General features: G+C 41.2%; 1 protein-coding gene across 1 annotated transcript in view; it reads right to left on the reverse strand.

Annotated features, from left to right (window-relative positions):
• The window catches only part of LOC113012858 (plexin-A1-like), a 309,396-nt gene that overhangs the window by 108,662 nt on the left and 178,693 nt on the right, over positions 1–22,041 (reverse strand). Inside the window, exon 10 of the mRNA XM_026153254.2 lies at positions 2,053–2,253. Coding sequence (XP_026009039.2) covers positions 2,053–2,253 — 201 coding nt within the window. The remainder of the gene's footprint in view (positions 1–2,052; positions 2,254–22,041) is intronic.

A 22,041-nucleotide genomic window follows, 5' to 3' on the forward strand; every position in this document is an offset into this window, starting at 1 on the left:
ATAGCTCGGGACATTAGGTAAAGGTAATATTAGACTGAAATTTATGGACAAATGGCCAGTAACACACGGTGATAACAGGGAAACAAATTTAAAGATACTAATAAGGCAAACCTGTTTAGCAACAGGATGTTACACACCAACCAGCCAAGTAATTTCATGGTGACAGCAGATAAACTCAAACATCAAAAGTCATAATCGTTATGCGAGAATACTTAAACGTTTGAAAATATATAAACTACAAGGCCTAAATTACATGTTTATATATGCTAAATACTTACATTTAATAACCATGAAACAGGCTGTAAACAATCTGTATCCACTGCATTTGATAGAAATATTATGTTCAATAAAAAAGGTAATGTAAAATGTATTTGGTGCTGTGTAAAATCTTGAGCCACGCCTCATTTCCTTTCCTTCCTTGGAGCCGGACTTTTTTGTGTAATTTTTAAAGATGTTTTGATCAATAGTTCTCCAGATTCTCTGAAGGTCCTTTGAATGTTTTCTTTGGACACTGCCTGCTTTTTCTTTCATTTTCTTCAGTTTCTTTCTTTTGTTTTCTTTAATCACAGAACTGAACTGAAAATGAGTGGCAAGTGGTAGTTAATCCAGAAATAAACGGAGGAGTTCAGGACAGAGGTCCAACAGTGAGCATCTGTAAAGCACAGTGATAGCTCTGTCCTGGTTTGTGATGAATTTCAGTTGTTGGTGTTGGGATTTTTTTTTTTAAATGATGGAGTTACAAATGCAGATTTTGATACCAACCAAATGTCTGGCTTAGCTACCCTAGCTCGATGTTGAATCTTGTATCATTAATCCTCTGAAAACAAATTACTGCTGTAAAAATAAATAATTTTACTTTTTATTTTTCATTAATATATTGATGACAGAATTTTGTGGGGTAATATTTATTATTTAGCTGAACATGAAAAGTAAAAATAATCAACATTATACATATAACACATTTTTAGATATAAATGTCTTATAATGTCAACAATTGAAGTCTCAACTCATTCCAAGAAATGTAAAAGTAATTTCGAAATGAATTTGAATCCAAAAGAAAGCTTGTGACATTGACCAGGTCATTTAAATATTCAAGCAGACACACAGCAATTAGTATTTTTGCTCATGCTCTATTCAATAGGCTTTCAACTATCGGGTCACCGAGGACAAATCTGCCAGAAACCAGTAATAACGACTCAAAAAGCCAAATCTAAAAGAACCTCACTTGCATGAAGCAATTATAGAGACACAAGTGACTATATAAGCGCAAATTACCTTTCCACAGCACAAAAGAACTGTAGGAGGCATCATTACGATCTGCAAATCAACTTCAATACTATACCCCAGAACTATTTTTTGTGTCACCATCCAACATCAGAGGCAGACCGATTTCCAGGATCACAGCACTGAAGCTCAATCTCTTCCTTTTGTGGAGAGAAAGTGGGCGATGCTGTATAGTTCAAAAACAGCAAGCGACCGCAAATCAGCGTCGTGTTTCGAGCCCAGTGGCGATGCAGAAGTCGGCAAATGACCCGCAGCCGCTGACAAGTGTGTGACAGGCTAAAAAAAAGGCAGCCCCGCAAAGCTGCCAGCGCCACACGGCCGCTCCTGCTGCCTTTTTAACTGAGAGGACTCGCTATTGGACCTATCAGCGTGAGTGAGTGAGTGCCGCGGCGCGCGCTTTGCATGTTAATCATATGTCTCGTTAAGTTAAGTCATAATTGGTGTCGTTAAAAACGCCTCCCCTCTGCCTCCTGCCCTGATTGGAGCCCGGGAAATTAAAAGCGCCGGAGCGGTCGCTCCCCTTTTAGTGCTGACAGTTTGACTGAAGGCTAAGAGGCTGGAGTGAGGAGTGGGAATGAAGAGAGAGTGGTTTTTGCGACAGTCAGTCCCTGTGGCCATATGCCTCAGTTCAGCTCTCTGCTCTACCAGTCTATTACTGCCAGTCTTCCTGCCCCACATCACTGGTTTACAGCAGCACGGCTGTCCAGAAATGAGTGTTGGGAAACTTCGCCTCCCCACATGCGAATATGCGTGTGCTTCAATGCTTACCGTGGTCTTCTGACACTGTATGCTCGTGCTGTTAAACCTCAGAGCCGGGACGCTGTGCGTGTTGCCCTGGATGTGAAAGATGCACTCGTAATTTCTCTGTCCAGACTGAGGCTGGGGCAGGTTCTGAGCCAGCAGGGTGATCGGCCTCATAACTCCAGCAGGGATGTAGATCTGGGTGGAGGGCAGGATCTGAGGGCACTCCTGGAGGTGAGGAAAAAAGGAGTTACAAAGACAATAATAAGCAGAGAATGTGACAGAACATTTTAGTTAAATTGCAGATCTGGGTGAAACACCTTGCTGCTGCACAGATCCAGAGAAAAAAAAGCTGTTAAGTAATGGCAAAAAACTCCCCAAAAACGACATACTGAACATGATCCACGATATGGAAAATGACTCTTTATTGCAATCAAAACTATGAATTAGAAATGGCATCAGGATCTGTCACAACTCCCTGATGACCGTAATTATGAAACCTTTTCTTTTTCTCCCTAAGAGCACCCAACCCCATTAGACAGGATTCCACATGCAGCCCGGCCTCCTTTGTTCTCACTGAAAATTCACCAGCCTAAAATCTCCGCTTACAAATTACCAACACTCCTGAGGATCCAACTCCTCCCACCACCACCACCACCACACCATTTATGAAACACGGAATATTGAACGTAGCAGTTACTTGTCATAAAGAGTACCATTTTGGAACCAACCCCCTTCCCCATATTAATGAGGCTTTTATGGATATTAGGCATGTGTTTTTGCCGGAAAAAGAATCCACCAAAGGATATTCTAATTCTTTCTGCGTGGACAAAATTGAGAGCCGGAGGCAGCGTCTCCCAGGAACACGGACATTACTAATTCCACCATGCTGCACTGTAAAACACACGAAGGTCTAACAGATTACAGAGGGGACATGACTGTGAGGCTGTATGTATGTATTTCAATTAGTTTTTATCAGTTTGAGTTTAAATGAGATCCAGTTATGTCATCATATCCAAATTTGAGGACCGGTGCCACTTCATTTGCTTCTAAGCCACGTGCTCCATCACTAGGACACTTTCCTTCCCGATGAAAGCAGCTTGCTAAAAACGCTAAAGTGATTCAACTATAATATACTGTTCTAACATGCTGAAAAAGCTCTGACTTGTTAAGACACTGTGTGCAGTGTGAAAGGCTAAAAAAAGTGCTTTTGCAAAATCATAAAGTCTGTAATTACATTTAAAGTATGTGTTCGGTATTCATCTGGCGATCGGGGTAAACAATAATAAGGCCATCCAAAAACCCAACTACAATGTCTAAATGAAATTTTATTCCAGTTTAAGCGCCATCGAGCGAGCTATAATTTTTCTATTAGGATGGCAAACGTTTATATGTGCGCTGATAAATCAGTGGGAGCTGCATGCTATTTTAAACCAGGGATGAATAGTCGAAGTGAAAGCACACTGGCAGCCTCAATGTCTGTAGAGTAATCTCGGTATGAGTTTGCTCTGTGCTGGGGCACTGTCTAATGGAACACCAGTAATGACTTGCAGATTGGCCTGGGAACGGCAGAGAGGATGCTGAAAGAGGAGAGAAATTTGGACATAATGGCACCAAGAGACTCTTCAGCTCCCTTCACAAAAATATGGTGCACACTCAAAGCCAGAGGTGACTCGCGCCAACTCCATACGGGCTTATGCTGAGTGAATCTACAGCGCATTCATCGCACATGTAGTTCAAAATTCTATGGCCTGAGTCCAAAGAGCGGATAAAACACTCAGAAGCGAACAAGAAAGCTGCACGATGCAGAAAAGAAGATGACAAGAAACGAGGAAAGCATAAAGTAATTATGACCTGCTGTACTGCTTCCCAGTGTAACTCTGAAAGGCATTATGTTGTGTCGTTAATAACGCTCTTAAAGCTGCCGTAAAATTTATTTTGCAGTGAATGAAATGACTAGGTGCTATTGGGAACGTCACGCACAGCAAGAAAGTGTGTTTACATTCAAATGCGCTGAGCTTTTAGCAGGCTGGAGCTAATTGTTTTGGTTTTTCTCCCGTACTGTAAATTACTTTCTAATCAAAGTCATCTCCAGTGACTGAAAAATGAAGCCACCACAGAAGTGCCAAAAACTGCAGTTCTTTTAGACTGGCTCTAAAGGTTAGTCACACAAACACATGTCAACATTTCCAACGGTTTTTACAACTAAGTTCCCCACTCATCACAACTGAACTAGGAGATTGTGATGACTATGGTGCTCCTTTCAGATGGTGTTAGGGCTTTTTGCACACTCTATCATCTAAATATTTACTTAAAGAAAAATGTCACCCGGTAAACTCAAGGTTGTTATCATATACATCTTTCTCAAACTACAACAAGTAGCCATTTTAAGCACAAACCTCTATTATCTGTGTCTGCTACATGTTCTTACTGAAGATAATTTACACTGACTGGCCACAATATTAGGTACACTTATTCAACTACTTCTTGGAGATATCTTATCAGCCTATCACATGGCAGCAACATTTAGGCATGGAGACATGGTCAAGACTACCTGCTGATTGGCAGAATGAGGAAGAAAGGCGATTTAAAGGTGATTTAAATGACTTTGGTTGTTGGCTGGTCTGAGTATTTCAAAAACTGGGATTTACCTGTGCAACCATCTCTAGGGTTTACAGAGAATGAACCGAAAATATAGCAATATCTAGCAGCAGTTCTCTCGGCAAAAAAATCCTCGAGTCCAAATGCGAATTGAACAAAAAGAAAGGTAATAGTGACTCAAAGAACCACTTGTTGCAACCAAGGTATGTAGAAGAGTGTCTCTGAACACACAGCACATCTGACCTTAAAGCAGGTGGGCTACAGCAAGGGAACACCACCAGGTGCCACATGTACCAGGTAAGAACAGGAAACTTCACCTGAACTTAACAATAGACAGTTGTTATTTTCCACTACGATTTTTGGATGGCAGGGTGACAATTTGTTGTAAATAACATGAAATCATGGATCCTTGGATCAATAGTTCAGTTGCTGGTACTGGTATAATAGAGTCGGGGGGATTCAAAGGGGCATATTGTGGGTCCCTTTAGTACCAAGAGACCATGACTTAAACATCAAAGCCTATCTGTTTAATGGATAGTATCCATAGTTTTCAGTCATGTCACTGACTCCCTACCCAAGGGGCAAAACATCACTCCATAATGACCAATAGTGGACAGTTGGTAGTACTGCAAGACAAGAAACTATGAATTTTGTTGACTGTGAGTCATATTCTGCCCTGACAGCTTTATTGAAATCCTTGAAACTGGTGACGTCTTTCCCAAAGCTCCAGTTTGGTGACATCTACATATTTGTAGAGAACTCCTCACCATACACGGCTACATGACAGATACATTTGATCTGGATGGGTAAATAACGCCGCCATGTGGGAGGTAAAGAACAAGAAATTGTTCATTGTTAAAGCAAACGCAAGTGTTACGTAGCTAGATTACACAAACTACCACACGGAAATGTTAAGTTTTGTTGACTGGGACATTTAGAGTGTAGAGCATAAGCTCCGGTAGCATTAATTTGTCACATTGTCTTGTGATAACAGTAAAGTTGACCAAGTAGTTTTCCAATGTCAGAATAACTGAGCCACCACTGACAGCCTGGGATGCTGTGGAGAAGCAGGGACTGGTGTGATTTGGTCTGTAAGGCAAGGTTCGAAGAATTGTGCTCACAGTTTGGTGCCATACTCTACAGCCTTCTGGCAGCTGTAAATAAATGTTGATTAATGCATCATGCACAGTAACTATCTGGCATTTTAACTATCTGTTAAATTTGAAGATCTTCAAATGATGGCTGGAGAGCAAAGGACTCCAGTACTGTTTTTGCCCACCGGGTGGCTGTGTCCCAGTAGTTCAGATGTCATGTGTAAACTATGAATTGCTGCTGACCATTTGTGGTCATTTTATGGCCACAGTATCCCCATCTTGGTGTGGCTGGTTCAAACAGGATATACTACTGAAAGCCTTGCAGGAGACGGGGACAAACGGGTTTTTTTCCCCCTTCAGACAGGGAACATTGGGAAAGAAATCAGAAAGGGAGAAGACAGAGAACTGCTCAAGCCGATGCCATGGAGCCCGGTAAAGCAGGCTGTCATTTAGTCAGGCTGACAGTTGTAATTTTAAGCATTCATACATAGTGACTGGCTCCTAATGAACTCCTGCTCCAATCTAATAAAACTTAAAAAGAGAAAAGGGAAGTAGTGTATTTTGGGGTTGGACAAGATGAAACAAGAGTCATTGTCATCATCATAAGGACCACAATCAGGCATCTGTTCCAATCTTTACAAACACACACATACCCACACACACAAATGCATGCCACTTCACATCTGTGCCTCCCTGCTGCCATCACTGGTCCCTATTGCTTCAGCAACACACACACACACGCACACACGCACACACTCTCTCTCTCTCTCTCTCTCTCTCTCTCTCTTGAGGTCTGTTCCTTATTGCTGATGCACCAGAGTCAGACTAAAAAGCACAGCGCAACATTTCTCTGAGGAACAGATACGCACACACATCCCTCAGCAAACATACAAAGGCATTCCCCACATAGGGTCTACATATAGAATACAAAGACGCACAATTCCACAAACCAATAAAGAAAAAAAAGAGAGGGAAACATGCACAAAGGAGGGCGGGAATGAACAAAAGATTGGAGAGCAGAGGATTGTGGGAGCTGTTTCATTAGGAGTGGTGACAGGTGTCAGAGCTGAGTCTGCATCAGATAGCGGAGCGGTTCTACACAATGAGACACAACAATCTCTCTACCTGGGGGATTCCTCTAATCCCTCTCCTTCTCTCCTCCCTTTTCTTTCTTCCTGTCGCTCACACTTGATCTTTAGGTTCTCTGTAGCGCTCTCTCTCCCTTTGTTGCTTTGTTTCTCAGTCTTTGATTGTGTTGCTTGTGAAACGGTTGAACTGTACATCCATCAGGCAATCTTTATTTAAACCAATCACAAATGCAATTTTCAGACAAAAATTGGAGGCATAAATGGATCAGAAAACTAGGCCTAACAGCCTATAATAGGTGCTGCAAACAGACTGGAAAGTATCAGTAAATTAAGCTTTAGACGGCAGCAATTTACTGTTAACAAGCATCGAAGTTTAGATCAGTAGTTTGCGTGATAAAAATAATTACTTCAGGAATTATACGCAACCTATCATAGCCAGTGTAATGTATCAAGTAAGACACTGTGATACTTTATTACCAGTCAGCAAGAAATGTTTCAGGCTACAGTTCTACACTGACACAAATGTGCTACTCTAATGTGGACCCCACGCTGGTGTCCTTTTATCCCCAACAAATAACAAAATGAAAGTGATGTTCATGTCACCACTCATCTAAAGTTGCAGATCGATCTGCTACGTGTCTGAAAAATGGTTGGCTGATTGCTGTGCAGGAAATAGGCACGTTTGATGATTTTTCATCCATCCTCCCATCAGCACTACAGAAAAATCTAACGTGATTTACAATAATGGGTCACTTTGGGACACTCAGCACTGATAAAACACAACAACAGCTATATATATTCTGAGGACAATTATACACCTAAAATTTTAGATAATACAACGTGCAACTGTTACCTCCCCCAGTTTGCATACGTGCTATCAAACACGATAACTCAGAAAAGTTTTGAATGAATTCTGATAAAGCCTTGCAGGGGTGTAGAGTGAGCTCATCTTAATCTATTAAAAATTTGGCTTACGTCCACCGAGGTCTTCAAGGTCAACTCACTGATTTACTGGTTGAAAATTGACTAAAAGCCTTAACATAAAAACTATGATTCTCACAAGTGTGGTGCGTGTTGTCAATATCATCTCACATTTGACCTCTGACCTCAAATAAGGTCAAACGGTCAAATAAGATGTCTTTTATCTTTACAACTGTGGTTTAAATTCTACTACCTTTGGTTGTATTGGCAACATTTCAGAAATGATACCGGCATGTGGGGATTCTCAATATCACGTCATAGCTTGTATCCAAATATCATGTCATATTTGACCTTTGACCTCACTTTTACATTTAACACAAGTCTTTCCTTCAAGCTGACCCCAAAGTGCATGATCAGTGTTGTCAATTAAAATTGACAAATAACAAAAGCCTTCACTTTCCATGTGCTTTTACTGTATGTAACTATGTTTGAAAAGAACAAAGGAAATAAAATGAATATATACAAAATACAAAACTGTTCCTTTAACAGTAAATGCTGCCCAGAGAGTGAGCTGCCTTGGCAGAGGTTCGCACTGTGTCAGAGGTTCTTGTTCCTAAGGATTTCTAAATAATATCATGATTTAGTTATTAAAGTTCATTACTGATCAGTGATTCAGTCCTCATTCCTAAATATTGCTGTTATTATTGCTTTGGCGTTGGTTCCATGATGCACGTGGAGCAGCAAGAGTCAAACAATCTGACAAATCTGACTGAATGGTGAAAGATGAAAGGACAAGGACAAACCATGTTCACAGCTTTATTAATTAACTGTTGACTCTAAAACTATTAAGCAAAGTTTAATCAACTACCAAGTTACAATTTATTAATAATCCTTATTAAAACGTGATCTTTTTACACGTAATGTAAACATTTTAAAACTTTAAAAATGTGCAAAGACTGCAAAGTGTTAGCCAGCAAACTAAAAAGGTGTATAATTAGCAAATGCTAAAGAGCTTAGAGACAGATTCATGCAGTGTGATCACAGAGCATGAGAAGGCAGGTAAGGACGAGGACAAACCATGTTCACAGTCTGATGGACTCACCAATCACCTGTGTCCATATACGCTCTTTAAAACAGCTTTTACACATGCGTCTTATCAGGGCTATGATAAACTAGTTCATAACCATTTACACTTTTTTTTTCTATAAACAGTTTAATCTTTACAGTTACACCCCAATAAATGATAAAACTAATTAAACAAAGCCAATTAGACAAGCTTTATTAATTAACTGTTGACTCTAAAACTATTAAGCAAAGTTTAATCAACTACCCAGTTACAATTTATTAATAATCCTTATTAAAAAGTGTTACTAAACTAGATCTTTTTACACGTAATGCACACTAAGAACAAGAAACAGATGAACACTAAAAGGAATGTGAAGTACTTACTAGACGATTAGTACATGTTAATAATGATAATATAATGGGCTAAAAAAGCATTACAATGACCATCAGTGTAGTGTTGATGGATACTTGAAAGGATCAAGAAAATAAATAATGATTTAAAAAAAACATGAATGAAAATGTCAAATATTTAACACTTAAAGAAAGTGTTATTATTTTTTTTAGAATATTCATAAAACTGCGTATCAGTACTAAAAAAAACAACTAGAGAAATGCCTTGTTGAGATCCAAATTTACTGCACCAAAAGCCGGAGAAGAACGGTGATGCAGAGGACGAGCAGTGATAAACCACTGGATGAGAAAGGGTGAGGGAGGTGAAGTTAAAAGGAAGGAGGGGAGGAGATATGGAGGCGAGACGAGGTCTTGGGAGCCATACACTCGTTTATTAAAGTGGGGGATGAGAGTCAAGGAGGTCAAGTTCCCAGCAGAGCGAGGCAGGGGAGGAGCTCTGCAACATGGGAGCTGTACACAGCGCTTATATCTTTCCAAACTAATTCCCAGACTGGTAATACAGACACACAGAGACACAGGCTGCGTTACATCTAGATGAATATGCACTAAATACACACATACACACACATTTATCATCTCACTCACTCTCTCACACGCACGCACAAACTGATCCAAAGCTAAATCTTGCCCTCTGGCTCTGTTCAGTAAGCTAGTGCTTCGGCCCGTGGAGTGTTTTACAGTAGCCTTGGGGCCAAATACACAGATACTGTGATCAAAGGTGGGAAGGTAAGTCTTCAGAAAGAAATTAATCGGAGTTCCTCTTCCATATCAACAGTGTGAAATCTCTATTACGTCTCTGTCAGCTGCATCTGTAGGCCCACAGACTTTAACCTTTTTTTTTAAGTTGCAAAACTTATTTTAGGAAGAACATTAACCAAGTTTTTAAATATATTTGATTTAACAGGTAGACATATGGGAGGATGTATATAGATAAAAACTAGCAGAAGTTGAAATTTGTCCTTATTAAAGGACAAAAACCACCAATGACATCACTGCCTACATTTTACTGCCACAGCAGCAAACGTACTGCTGTAAATAATGACGATATTAATGTCTGCCATCATTTTAGCACAGTTTATTTCGGCATTCAAGATAAAAAAAATCGTGGCTGAAAATCATGAATAAAGGAGAGCCATCAATAAACATTTCCATGAGAATTAGAAAGCTATAACAGTCCGGGAACTGTCATGTTGTTATAACTCAGTTCAGTTATATAGTCCAAACTAAAGTAAGATTGTCTCAACGTACTTTGATTCAATTCAGTCCATCAATTTTATTCACATAACACCAACTCACTCAAGGTGCTTTATATTTTAAGGCAAAGACCCAAATCCGAAGAAAACTCCAACAATCAAACGACCCATTTTGAGCAAGCACTTGGCAACAGTAGGAAGGAAAAACTCCCTTTTAACAGGAAGAAACCCCTCCTCCCTGAACCGGTCATCTACTGTGATTGGTTGAGGGGTGAAGAGAAGGAAGCTGGACAAGAGACACACTTCACAAAATGCATATGTCAACATACTATACTTAGTCACACATAATATATTTATCCATTAAGTAGAAAATTAACAACTTCCACAAACACTTTCAATTAAACTGCAATGAAAAATAGCAACATTTTAAAACTTTTAAATTGTGCAAAGACTGCAAAGTGTTAGCCTGCAAACTAAGGACAAACAAGGACAAACCATGTTCACAGCTTTATTAATTAACTGTTGACTCTAAAACTATTAAGCAAAGTTTAATCAACTACCAAGTTACAATTTATTAATAATCCTTATTAAAAAGTGTTACTAAACCAGATCTTTTTACACGTAATGTAAACATTTTAAAACTTTAAAAATGTGCAAAGACTGCAAAGTATTAGCCTGCAAACTAAAAAGGTGTATAATTAGCAAATGCTAAAGAGCTTAGAGACAGATTCATGCAGTGTGATCACAGAGCATGAGAAGGCAGGTAAGGCTGACATAAGCCAAATAAGATATGTGGTGATCTGTCATTTGAGAGGAAATACTAAAACTTCAATCAATGTAGAATCGACCAATTTGGTGGTCAAATGACCTTGACCTTTGACCACTAAATTCTACTCCAGTCAATGTGACTGTTTGTGCTAAATTTGAATAAAATCCCTGAACACGTTCTTTAGAAATCGTGCTTAAGAATAATGAACATACAGAAAACCCCACAACTTACCTGGTGTAACGAGTGTAAATGCATAAAATACAGAAAATATTCGTAGTTTTGGTCTGAGTTGGAACTATAGATTCTGCAGAGTCTTAAGATATCACCATTGTTTCTTGGGATTTAGCTCTAGGCCCTGTATAATTAAAGCCACGAGGGTTTAGATGCACTTGTTTTATCCAAGGTCGTGTTTATTTCCCAGTGGCTTAGTCACACATCATTTTCTCTTTCAATCCCAACCCCACTGTTGTCTCCTAGTCTCTTTCAACCTCACTTTCCTCTTCTGCTCCTGATATCTTCCAAGGAACTGATCCACCCACCCGCCACTTTCTACCTGCTCTGTGGTTTATTGAAACACGATGATGCCTGCAGTCATGAACTCCAGCTGTCTACGATGCTTCGCTGCATTTTCCTATTGACTTTTCCTCTTCTCCGCAGCCTTCCTTTGCTCGTTCTCTATATACTCTGTTATCCTCGATCTGTCTCTCGCACTCCTCATTGGCTGCTGGGGTAAGATGTCTTAAGGATGAAACACTTAGAAGATCGCGCAGGCTCCCAAAACAAACACGGTGATGTGGATACAGAGAAGAATGAGAAACACCAAGCACGTATTTATAATGTTTAATTACCCTGTTGCTTTAGAAACAGTAAAACTAAAAGAACAAAGAAGGGATGAAACCCGTAATAAAGGTGATATTTGTTTTACTATATTCAGCCCTAACAATATAGTGTATTTCGTAAACTTTCTTTTTTTCCTCACTTCTAATTGGTTTTATCAGGATGGAAACATCTACAGTGATGTCAGAGATGAGGCGAGAGCCCCGATTGGCTGCTGGCTGTCACCAATGAGGTCACCTCTCGGAGGCGCAGACAGCCACCGAGTATGATGGATGAGGGAGCCCGTGTGTTTGTCTATGTGTGTGAGTGTTGGGAGGGGGTCATCGTGGTGTAGAGGGTCCCAGCGGATTAGCGTTACAGTCCAATGAACCATTTCAGAAAGGAAGGGGCGAGACCCCATCGACCAGCGCTCTTACACACACATACGGAAAGAAAGAAAAAGGACCTGATATGATGACCGCATGTCCCAGGGGAGGGAGAGGAAGAGTCATCTGTTGAGCAATGTCTCAGTTTTAGACTCCAATATAGTTAAGTCCTTAGAGAGTAACACAAAGTAACACACTTGCTCACCAGCTGTGCAATGGATCCTGTTTGTAATCTCAACAGATCTTTTTCTATCCCACAGATGCACAAACAGTTCATGAGGCCTCATTTTGAAACTGCCACTTTCTCACTATTAACAAAGCTTTTTTTAATGTATCTCTATCAAAAAGACAGATCAAAATGTATTCATAGAGCACACGATATACTAAGACAACCTGAGGCCACATGTGCACAGAATGCTGAAGCTCTTCTTTTGTAAAAAACCAAAGACGAAGGTGAAACAAAGGCCAGAAACAAAGTGATATCTATGGACACATCTATCAGCACAGCTGCTCTACAATACCATTCATGGGCTTTGTCACTCCAGAATAATAACGTATGCTGTGCAGATGGAGCAGGCAATTTGATTTAGTGTGTATTCTGATATGTGCAGCACCTGCATTTTTCAGCAATGTAACACTTGGACTTTTACTGTCTGCTTTATTCAGCAGTGGTATCTGGGAAATATTTGGCTAATTAATTTTGAAGATGATGTTTCTTTTTTTTTGCACTGCACTTCCTTGTCACTAGTCACCTTAACCCTTACAGAACCACTTCTTGCTCTGCTGTTCCAAACAATAGTTGTTTCCCTGGAAAGGACACAGGCAAGAGTGTGCAGCTACTGAAGCTCGCATTAACTTGTGCTAACCTGGCAGGAAGCATCAGGAAGCTGTCGTTAAGAAGAAAGAAGCAGCAAAACACAAATAATCTTATTAGTCTATTATATCGTTGTAACACCTAGTGATTATTATCCCTTATAAGTCACACTAGAGAAGAAGTAGGGCAGGAACTTCCTTGAGATTATTAAATAAGTGGTTGCTGGAGACTGTATGGAGTTTTTTTTTTTGTATAAAAGTAGTTGCCAAGAGTTTGAGTGTGCACAGGTCACCTGGTGGGAGGCAACCTTTCTCCAAACAGTTGTGGTCCAACTTGGTTTGACTGCAATCACTCACACATAAACTTTTGAAGGTTTGCAAATAGTTTTAGTCAAGTTCATCCAAGTTCATGTGTGAATGGGTGAATAAGGCAAGTTGCATAAAGTGCTCTGAATGCTCGGCTACATAAGAACCAGTTCATTTACCATTTACAGATATTCCTATATACTACACCAGCCGCTTGGTTATACAGTGGCTTGCAAAAGTATTCGGCCCCCTTGAACTTTTCCACATTTTGTCACATTACAGCCACAAACATGAATCAATTTTATTGGAATTCCACATGAAAGGCCAACACAAAGTGGTGCACACGAGAGAAGTGGAATGAAAATCATACATGATTCCAAACATGTTTTACAAATAAATAACTGCAAAGTGGGGTGTGCGTAATTATTCAGCCCCCTGAGTCAATACTTTGTAGAACCACCTTTTGCTGCAATTACAGCTGCTAGTCTTTTAGGGTCTGTCTCTACCAGCTTTGCACATCTAGAGACTGAAATCCTTGCCCATTCTTCTTTGCAAAACAGCTCCAGCTCAGTCAGATTAGATGGACAGCGTTTGTGAACAGCAGTTGTCAGATCTTGCCACAGATTCTCGATTGGATTTAGACACCAGACAGGTCAGGAATAAAGTTATTGAGAAATTTAAAGCAGGCTTAGGCTACAAGATTTCTCAAGCCTTGAACATCCCACGGAGCACATTCAGAAATGGAAGGAGTATGGCACAACTGTAAACCTACCAAGACAAGGCCGTCCACCTAAACTCACAGGCCGAACAAGGAGAGCGCTGATCAGAAATGCAGCCAAGAGGCCCATGGTGACTCTGGACAAGCTGCAGAGATCTACAGCTCAGGTGGGGGAATCTGTCCATAGGACAACTATTAGTCGTGCACTGCACAAAGTTGGCCTTTATGGAAGAGTGGCAAGAAGAAAGCCATTGTTAACAGAAAACCATAAAAAGTCCCGTTTGCAGTTTGCCACAAGCCATGTGGGGGACACAGCAAACATGTGGAAGAAGGTGCTCTGGTCAGATGAGACCAAAATGGAACTTTTTGGCCAAAATGCAAAACGCTGTGTGGCAGAAAACTAACACTGCACATCAGTCTGAACACACCATCCCCACTGTCAAATATGGTGCATCATGCTCTGGGGGTGCTTCTCTTCAGCAGGGACAGGGAAGCTGGTCAGAGTTGATGGGAAGATGGATGGAGCCAAATACAGGGCAATCTTGGAAGAAAACCCCTTGGAGTCTGCAAAAGACTTGAGACTGGGGCGGAGGTTCACCTTCCAGCAGGACAACGACCCTAAACATAAAGCCAGGGCAACAATGGAATGGTTTAAAACAAAACATATCCATGTGTTAGAACGGCCCAGTCAGATCTAAATCCAATCGAGAATCTGTGGCAAGATCTGAAAACTGCTGTTCATAAACGCTGTCCATCTAATCTGACTGAGCTGGAGCTGTTTTGCAAAGAAGAATGGGATAATTACGATAATTAAGAATAATTACGCACACTTTTCACTTATTTATTTGTAAAAAATATTCGGAATCATGTATGATTTTCATTCCACTTCTCACGTGTCCACCACTTTGTGTTGGCCTTTCATGTGGAATTCCAATAAAATTGATTCATGTTTGTGGCTGTAATGTGACAAAATGTGGAAAAGTTCAAGGGGGCCGAATACTTTTGCAAGCCACTGTATTGTTTTTGTGCTGGACTGTCTCGGGGCATCTTTGCACAGCCTACACCTGGGGTCTGACCTCGTGTGGTAGACAGCAGCCTCTATGGATCTGCTTAGAGCTTGTTCCTCTGCTGCCATGATTGGTGCCTCTGTATTCATATATATATATGTACACATATCATTTTTTAAACTCCAGCTTGTTTTTTTTCTTCAGAAAACAAAAAACAAGCTGCAGATATTGCAGCATACTGAGTTTGCTTGTAAAAGAGCTCTACCCCAGTAACTGCACAAGGCTCTTCCTCACATGTCTCCATTAGAATAGCAGTGTCCTGTGTGCTATCTCTGATGACCAAGTGTGATTGTGTGTCTATCAGGATGCTATCAAGTCCGGATGGTCAAAGAGGAGGATGTAGATGATAAGCATCAGCTAGTGGATCAATAGGAGCCTGTAAAAAAAAGACCCACACACTCTCTGTTTGAGTGTTTGCGTGTGTGTGTGTGTGTGTGTGTGTGTGTGTGTGGGTGACACAGTGGATACATGACAGATAACAAGAAGTGATCAGGATGGCCTCACTAAGTACAGCCTTGTGTTCTCTCTCCCTCGCTGTCTCTCTCTCTTAGCCCTCAGGATCAAAATTTGATGAATTTTGTTTCATCTTGTGAAAAGAAAATGACAAAGTGCTCCATGCCATGTGGGAACCAACCAAAAACTGACTTACAACCCCTTTTTTTAGACTGTGACCCAGTGAATAATAAGTGATTTCTGTGACCCATCTGAGAATCATCCAAACCTTTCAAGGTCACCAGAAAAGCCCGTGATGCAAACCTTCCTGAGAGTTGATTTCCTCCACTAGTCTTTGGACGAGGGAATGCGTTTCTCAGGTCCCCCAAGGTCCCGAGTCGAGCAATAGACAACGCAGCAAACTTCGCAACAAAAGATACTGCGGTATCTCGTATGCAAATTCACTGGGGCCAGAAAAAGTTTTAAAAGCGATCGCTCCTCTTTGCCAGACCCGTTTCATCTTTTATTCTGGATTTGCGACTCATCCCCCTGTGCTTCATTTCAACAGGAAAACTTTTCATCTATTTTGCTCAAATGAACCAAGTTCCTCATACGTAGTCTCAGGTGGAAGGAGGGCAGGCACTCCATCGCACCAGTCTAGGAGCTCTTCTGTTCAATAAAAGACACTTTGAACTGTGTTGGAAGCCTTTTGGTGTGTCCACCCACTCGCAGCCCTTTACTACAGGGGATATGGGGGCATGTACGGGAAGAGGTAAAAAGAAAGAGATCGACTTCACTGTTATGAAGTGAAATGCAGATACTTAAATTAAATGCATGAACATAAGTCACACCTTGGGTTCATTACGGCTCCATCAATGAGGAATTTCCTAATTTTACTTTCCCACCAAAAACCCGAAATCCAGCTGTATTACCCCCTTTACCTTTAATCAAACCAACTTATTACCTCTCTCTTCTCACCTCAAGGGAAACCTGCAGTCAGACACTAACAGCAGGTCCTAACAGCAAATCCCGTGTAGTTTTGCTGCACAATGCGACACACCACAGCAGAACCTTACATCCATCTTACAAGATTAAAAGACAGACTGCTCTGAACTGGTTGAACTTGAGTGCCCTCGGGTGTGATTAGCATTACCATTCAAGACCAAGAATGTGTTCATCAGAGGTTTTTTAGTGAATGATGAAGACCTCACAGTACTGTATCACCCAAATAAAGCACATTGCTCTGCTTGTGGTTCCTAGAGTATTTAAGAGTAGAATGGGAAGCAGAGCCTTCGACTACTGGGGACTTCCCATGATGCACTCCGTTTCTTCTTCACTCACTTCTTTTCATACATTATGTGTTTACACAGCACTCTGCATTTAATCTTTAGTTATTATTCATCTCTGGCTCTCTTCCACAGACCCTTCACCCTAAACCAATCACAGCAGATGGCTGTCCCTGCCTGAGCCTTGTTCTGCCAGAGGTTTCTTCCTGTTAAAAGGGAGTTTTTCCTTTCCACTGTTACAAAGTGCTTGCTCAAAGGGGGTCATCCGATTGTTGGGGTTTTATCTGTATCATTGTCTGTGAAGGTTCTCAGTCATCTAGGTCATCGTAGTCGAAGGAGCTTGCAAAGAAAAGCGTCTGGACTTCAAGTAACTTAAAGAAGTCCAGACGCTTTTCTTTGCAAGCTCCTTCGACTATCTGTATCATTGTACAATATGAAGTGCCAATTCAATTCAATTCAGTTTTATTTATATAGCGCTAAATCACAACAGTCACCTCAAGGCGCTTTATATTGTAAGGTAGATCCTACAATAATACATACAGAGACAAAAACCAACAATTATATGAGCAAGCACTTTGGCGACACTGGGAAGGAAAAACTCCCTTTTAACAGGATGAAACCTCCAGCATAACCAGGCTCAGGGAGTGGCGGGGCCATCTGCTGCGACCGGTTGGGGCGAGAGAAGGAAGACAGGACAAAAGCCATGCTGTGGAAGAGAGTCAGAGATTAATAAGAAGTGTGATTCAGCAGAGAGAGCCTTGAGGTGACTATTGCTGTGATTTGGTGCTATATAAATAAAACTGAGCTGAATCAAGTTTCTTTGGACTATGTTTGGTCCACTTTGGCAGATCTGTCAAAGGTGAAATCAATATAACCACAGGCTACCTGCTGTAAACTGGACTGCTTCTACATTAAACATGTGGCTCCCCTAGGCTAAAGCCTCATTTTGAAGAATGTTTTAAAAGAATCTTTTTTTCTTGCTCATAGCTAAAAACGTCGGTTAGCATAGAATAATGGGACTGAAGAGTAGCGATACCCCTGTTAATTGCTCTCTTTCTACTCCTCATTGCACCATTCAACAGTCTGATGGCCATTAAATTTACCCACTGAGAGTGGGCACTGTCAAAATTCTTTCACAACCAATTTCGCACATGTGATTACTCGGGTGCCTTCAAAACAATAGTGGAGTGAGGTTCATTAAGCCTTTGGCATGAAGGAGTAGTGAGGTCAGATGAGAAAAAAAAATAACACAGGAAAGCAGTTCAGTTTGGTTTGGACTGCAAAATAAATGAGTGCTGCAAACTGTTTATCTACTTCTCTCGCTTGGTACCCCTGTGGATTTGTCAGGCTTAGTTCATTAAACAAAAATACAAAATTTAACTCGAGAAAAACCATGAGCAGACGTCAGACATGTGCCTAAGTAGCTATGAATCCTCCGTGACTTAATCAGTGACATCTCAGCATTTCCCGCTCAAGCTTTGAAGACGAACGTAAGCAAACGCTGTAAAGTTCTAACTCAATCAAGTCATTTTAAGCAGCCCAGCTTCAAGCAAAGATTAAAGTAGGCCAGAGAGATAAATGACATAGAATTATTGAATAGATACTAAGGAGACACAAGCCATGGGTGGTGTCACGACCCTCACGTATCCTTTCATCTCCTGAATGGTTAAGCATCTCTCGCGTCGTCCTGCTCCCACTCCACTGTGTTTCTCGTCCTTTCATCGAATGCTAATGCTGCTCCTTCAGCAACGTCCGCCATTTGTGTCTTTTTCATTTACCTTCCCTGTGCATATCTTTAACCTTCCACTTCCACTGTCCGTCTTTTCGCCTTTTGCAACCCAACCGAAAAACAGCCCAAAATCCCACAAGCTTGTCGACAGTTTCGCCTTGAGCAATATGGACAAATGGGATTTCCAATTCTGTCATTTTTCAGGCATATCAAGACAGTTAAAACGAGCAAATACCATAACAACCTAATTAAAAGTGAATCTCAGTCTAACTTCTGACCTCTTCTTCTACATCAGTCCATATTTTGAGGATTTCTCTTTCTTTCATATTCTGTTTAGTTCACTTATGCTTGAGGGACATCCTCACACAGCTTTCAGAGGCATGGCCAGAAGCAGTGTATTCCATTTATATGCAATAACTAGTATGTGCTGTGAACAGGCTAATAGAATCTAGCACTAAGGAGGGTAAATTCATAATTTCAGGAGTAGTTTTAGTTTGCAATTTTTGTCAAGTGTGCACATAATTTCTTAAATGTGGTGCTTGGTTGGATTAGAAAGCATCTTCCTTTCTCACAACTAGGCCACAGCAACACTCCCCCACTTATGTTTTATTGTGGATGCTCCACCTTTCGCTTCTCATCTCATCTGTCTCTCTCCATTAAACACGCCACCGATCAGAGAGGCATCTGGAGATGCATCTTTAAGCTTTAATACACTTTGAATAATTAACACATGTGTACATGTACACACACACGCACACGCACACACACACGCACACACACACGGAGTCGAGTCTATCAGTGGCAGGCAGCTCCCCTCAGCCAGAGAGAGACCCAGAGGGAGTAGGGAGGCTTACTCAGTGCCAGCTTCAGAACCTTCGAGCTGGGCAGCTCAGAGCTGTGCACCAGCCTGAGTTTGAGCAAGCAGAAACAAAGGAAAGACAGCTGTAACCGTGACACCCTTAGCTGCGAGACAAAAAGAGATGGGTGTCTGCATCCTGCTAATTGACTTGTTGAGGGAATGAGGGAGTGGGTGAACAAGAGAAAAGAGCTTAGAGATCAAAGAGGGATACTTGTATGGAGATGGCTGCCGAGATGCATTTTTTATGCAGGAATGCTATGGGAATACATGCACAGAACGGCTGGCTTATGGCTATATGCACCATATGAACCTTCATGCATTCATCCCTATTGGTGTGCTTTCTGCAGCAACGTGGAAACTTGACAGAAACATTCGACCATCTGACCAATTCACTCATCATGTTGATGCATCCGCTCATTACCGGCACGAAGGCCAACGCTGATCCACATATCTATAAACTTTTCCTACATCTGGAGCCTAAAACAACTCGTGAATAATTATCAACCAGGCTAAAAAAAACCCCCACTGGTGCACTCCCCTGGGAGACAGCGAAGCATCGTAGACTTACTGTGTTTCACTAAGCTAAAGGCGGTCAGGCTTCCAGGAAGAGGAGAAGACACGAGAGATAAGGGATGAAAGAAAAAGAAAAAAATATATACGAACAGGCAAAGGTTGTGAGTTCCAGTTACAGAGTGACTGATGCAGCACATGACATCACTCAGGTAGCATCTTAAATTAAAATAGACTAGAAGCTACACAAAGTGTTTGTTCTCTGGTTCACATTTCCAGTAGCAGGTGGAACAGAGATGTCCTGGTTGCTCAGACTTCCTCTGGCTCCTCCTGGGGGAATCCACAGACACTCCCAGGTCAGCTGGAAGACAGAATCCCTCCAGCATCTTGTGCCCAGCTGGCTGTACCTGGCAGAGCTGTAAAGGGAGGCAACCAGGGGGCGTCCTTTGCAAGTGCCTGAACTACTTAGATTGTTTCATTTCAGTGTGGGGGAAGCAGCGGGTCTACTTTGAGTTCTTCTTCTCTTTCCAATCTTCTCACCACATCTGGGAGAGTAAGCCTTTCCACCCTGCAGAGAAAACATCTCCAACCCACGTATATTAGGGTCATCTTCCATTACCATACCATTACCTTTTATTACCATAGGTTTTGACAGGATCACTGTCCCGGTGAAAACTGTAGATTTTTGACTTATAAAATAGATATAAATATAAATACATATAAATACAACAAGATAATGATAAACAGACTGGTTCTTACATAGTGCTTTTCTACTCTACTTGCACCCAAAGCACCTATTACAGCACCTTATACAGCTTGTCTCATTCACTCATTCATACAAGCGTTTTTTTTATATGTCTAACCGCTTTCTATCTAACATTTGTACTCACACTCTGAAAAATACACCAGGAACGACTCTGGGTTTGGTATCTTGGCTAAGGAAAGTTTGGCATACAGCCTGCACGCCAAAACTAAACCACAGGCACCTTCAAAAAGAGAGAGGACAAAAAAAGCAAAACACTGCATGGTAATAAAGGTAAGTGTCTGCAGTTGTGGACGTGTGTTCAAGGTACTGGTGAGATATAAAGGAAGACGAGTGTAAAGATCCCCTGCATAGTGGTTTATTTACTAAATGGATCAGGCATGGAGTCCACTATACCTCTGACGGTGCTGTGGACAGATCCTTTAAGTCATGGAAGTTGCGAGGAGGTGATGCTTTGTGGTGCATTATCCTGCTGAGAGAGCCCCACAACCAGCAGGGAATACAATAATGCTTAGGTTGGTGGTATGTTATAAATTAACATCCACATAGATGGCAGGACCCAATGTTTTCTAGCAAAACTGTCAGGACAAGCATAACTTTATCATCAATATGAGCTACAGCAGCTTGTTTGCTGGATCCGACCGCCCACCCACGACCCTGTGGCTGGTTCCCCACCTTTTGATAGATACTGACCACTGCAGTAGCTATCAGCTCACAAGAGGTGCAGTTTTGCACATGCTCTGTTCCAGCCGTCTAGCATCACAATTTAGCTCTTGTCCGACTCGCTCAAATCCTTACGCTAGCCCATTTTTCCTGCTTCAAACTCATCAACTTTGAGGACAAAATGATCACTTACTTCCTAATATACCCCACCCACTAACAGGAGTCATGATGAAGAGATAATCAGTCTGATTCAGTTTGCCTGTCAGTGGTAAGAATGATATGCTGATCGGCGTATATTGTGCGATGTATTATGAAAACCTTCCAACATACATGATAAGGCTGCACGTGGCCACAATACTTGCAAATTCAAAAACAGCCTGATTAGACATAAAAAAAAAAGTGCCTTTATAAGTTCAATATGAGTTTACTCATTTGTTACCCCAGTGGTGCGTGCACTGCACACATTTCTGACGAATCCAACACCACAAAGCCAATAAAAAGGTATAATCAATAACGAGTACCTCGG

This window comes from Astatotilapia calliptera, chromosome 20, assembly GCF_964374335.1.
Source record: "Astatotilapia calliptera chromosome 20, fAstCal68.1, whole genome shotgun sequence".
NCBI lineage: Eukaryota > Metazoa > Chordata > Actinopteri > Cichliformes > Cichlidae > Astatotilapia > Astatotilapia calliptera.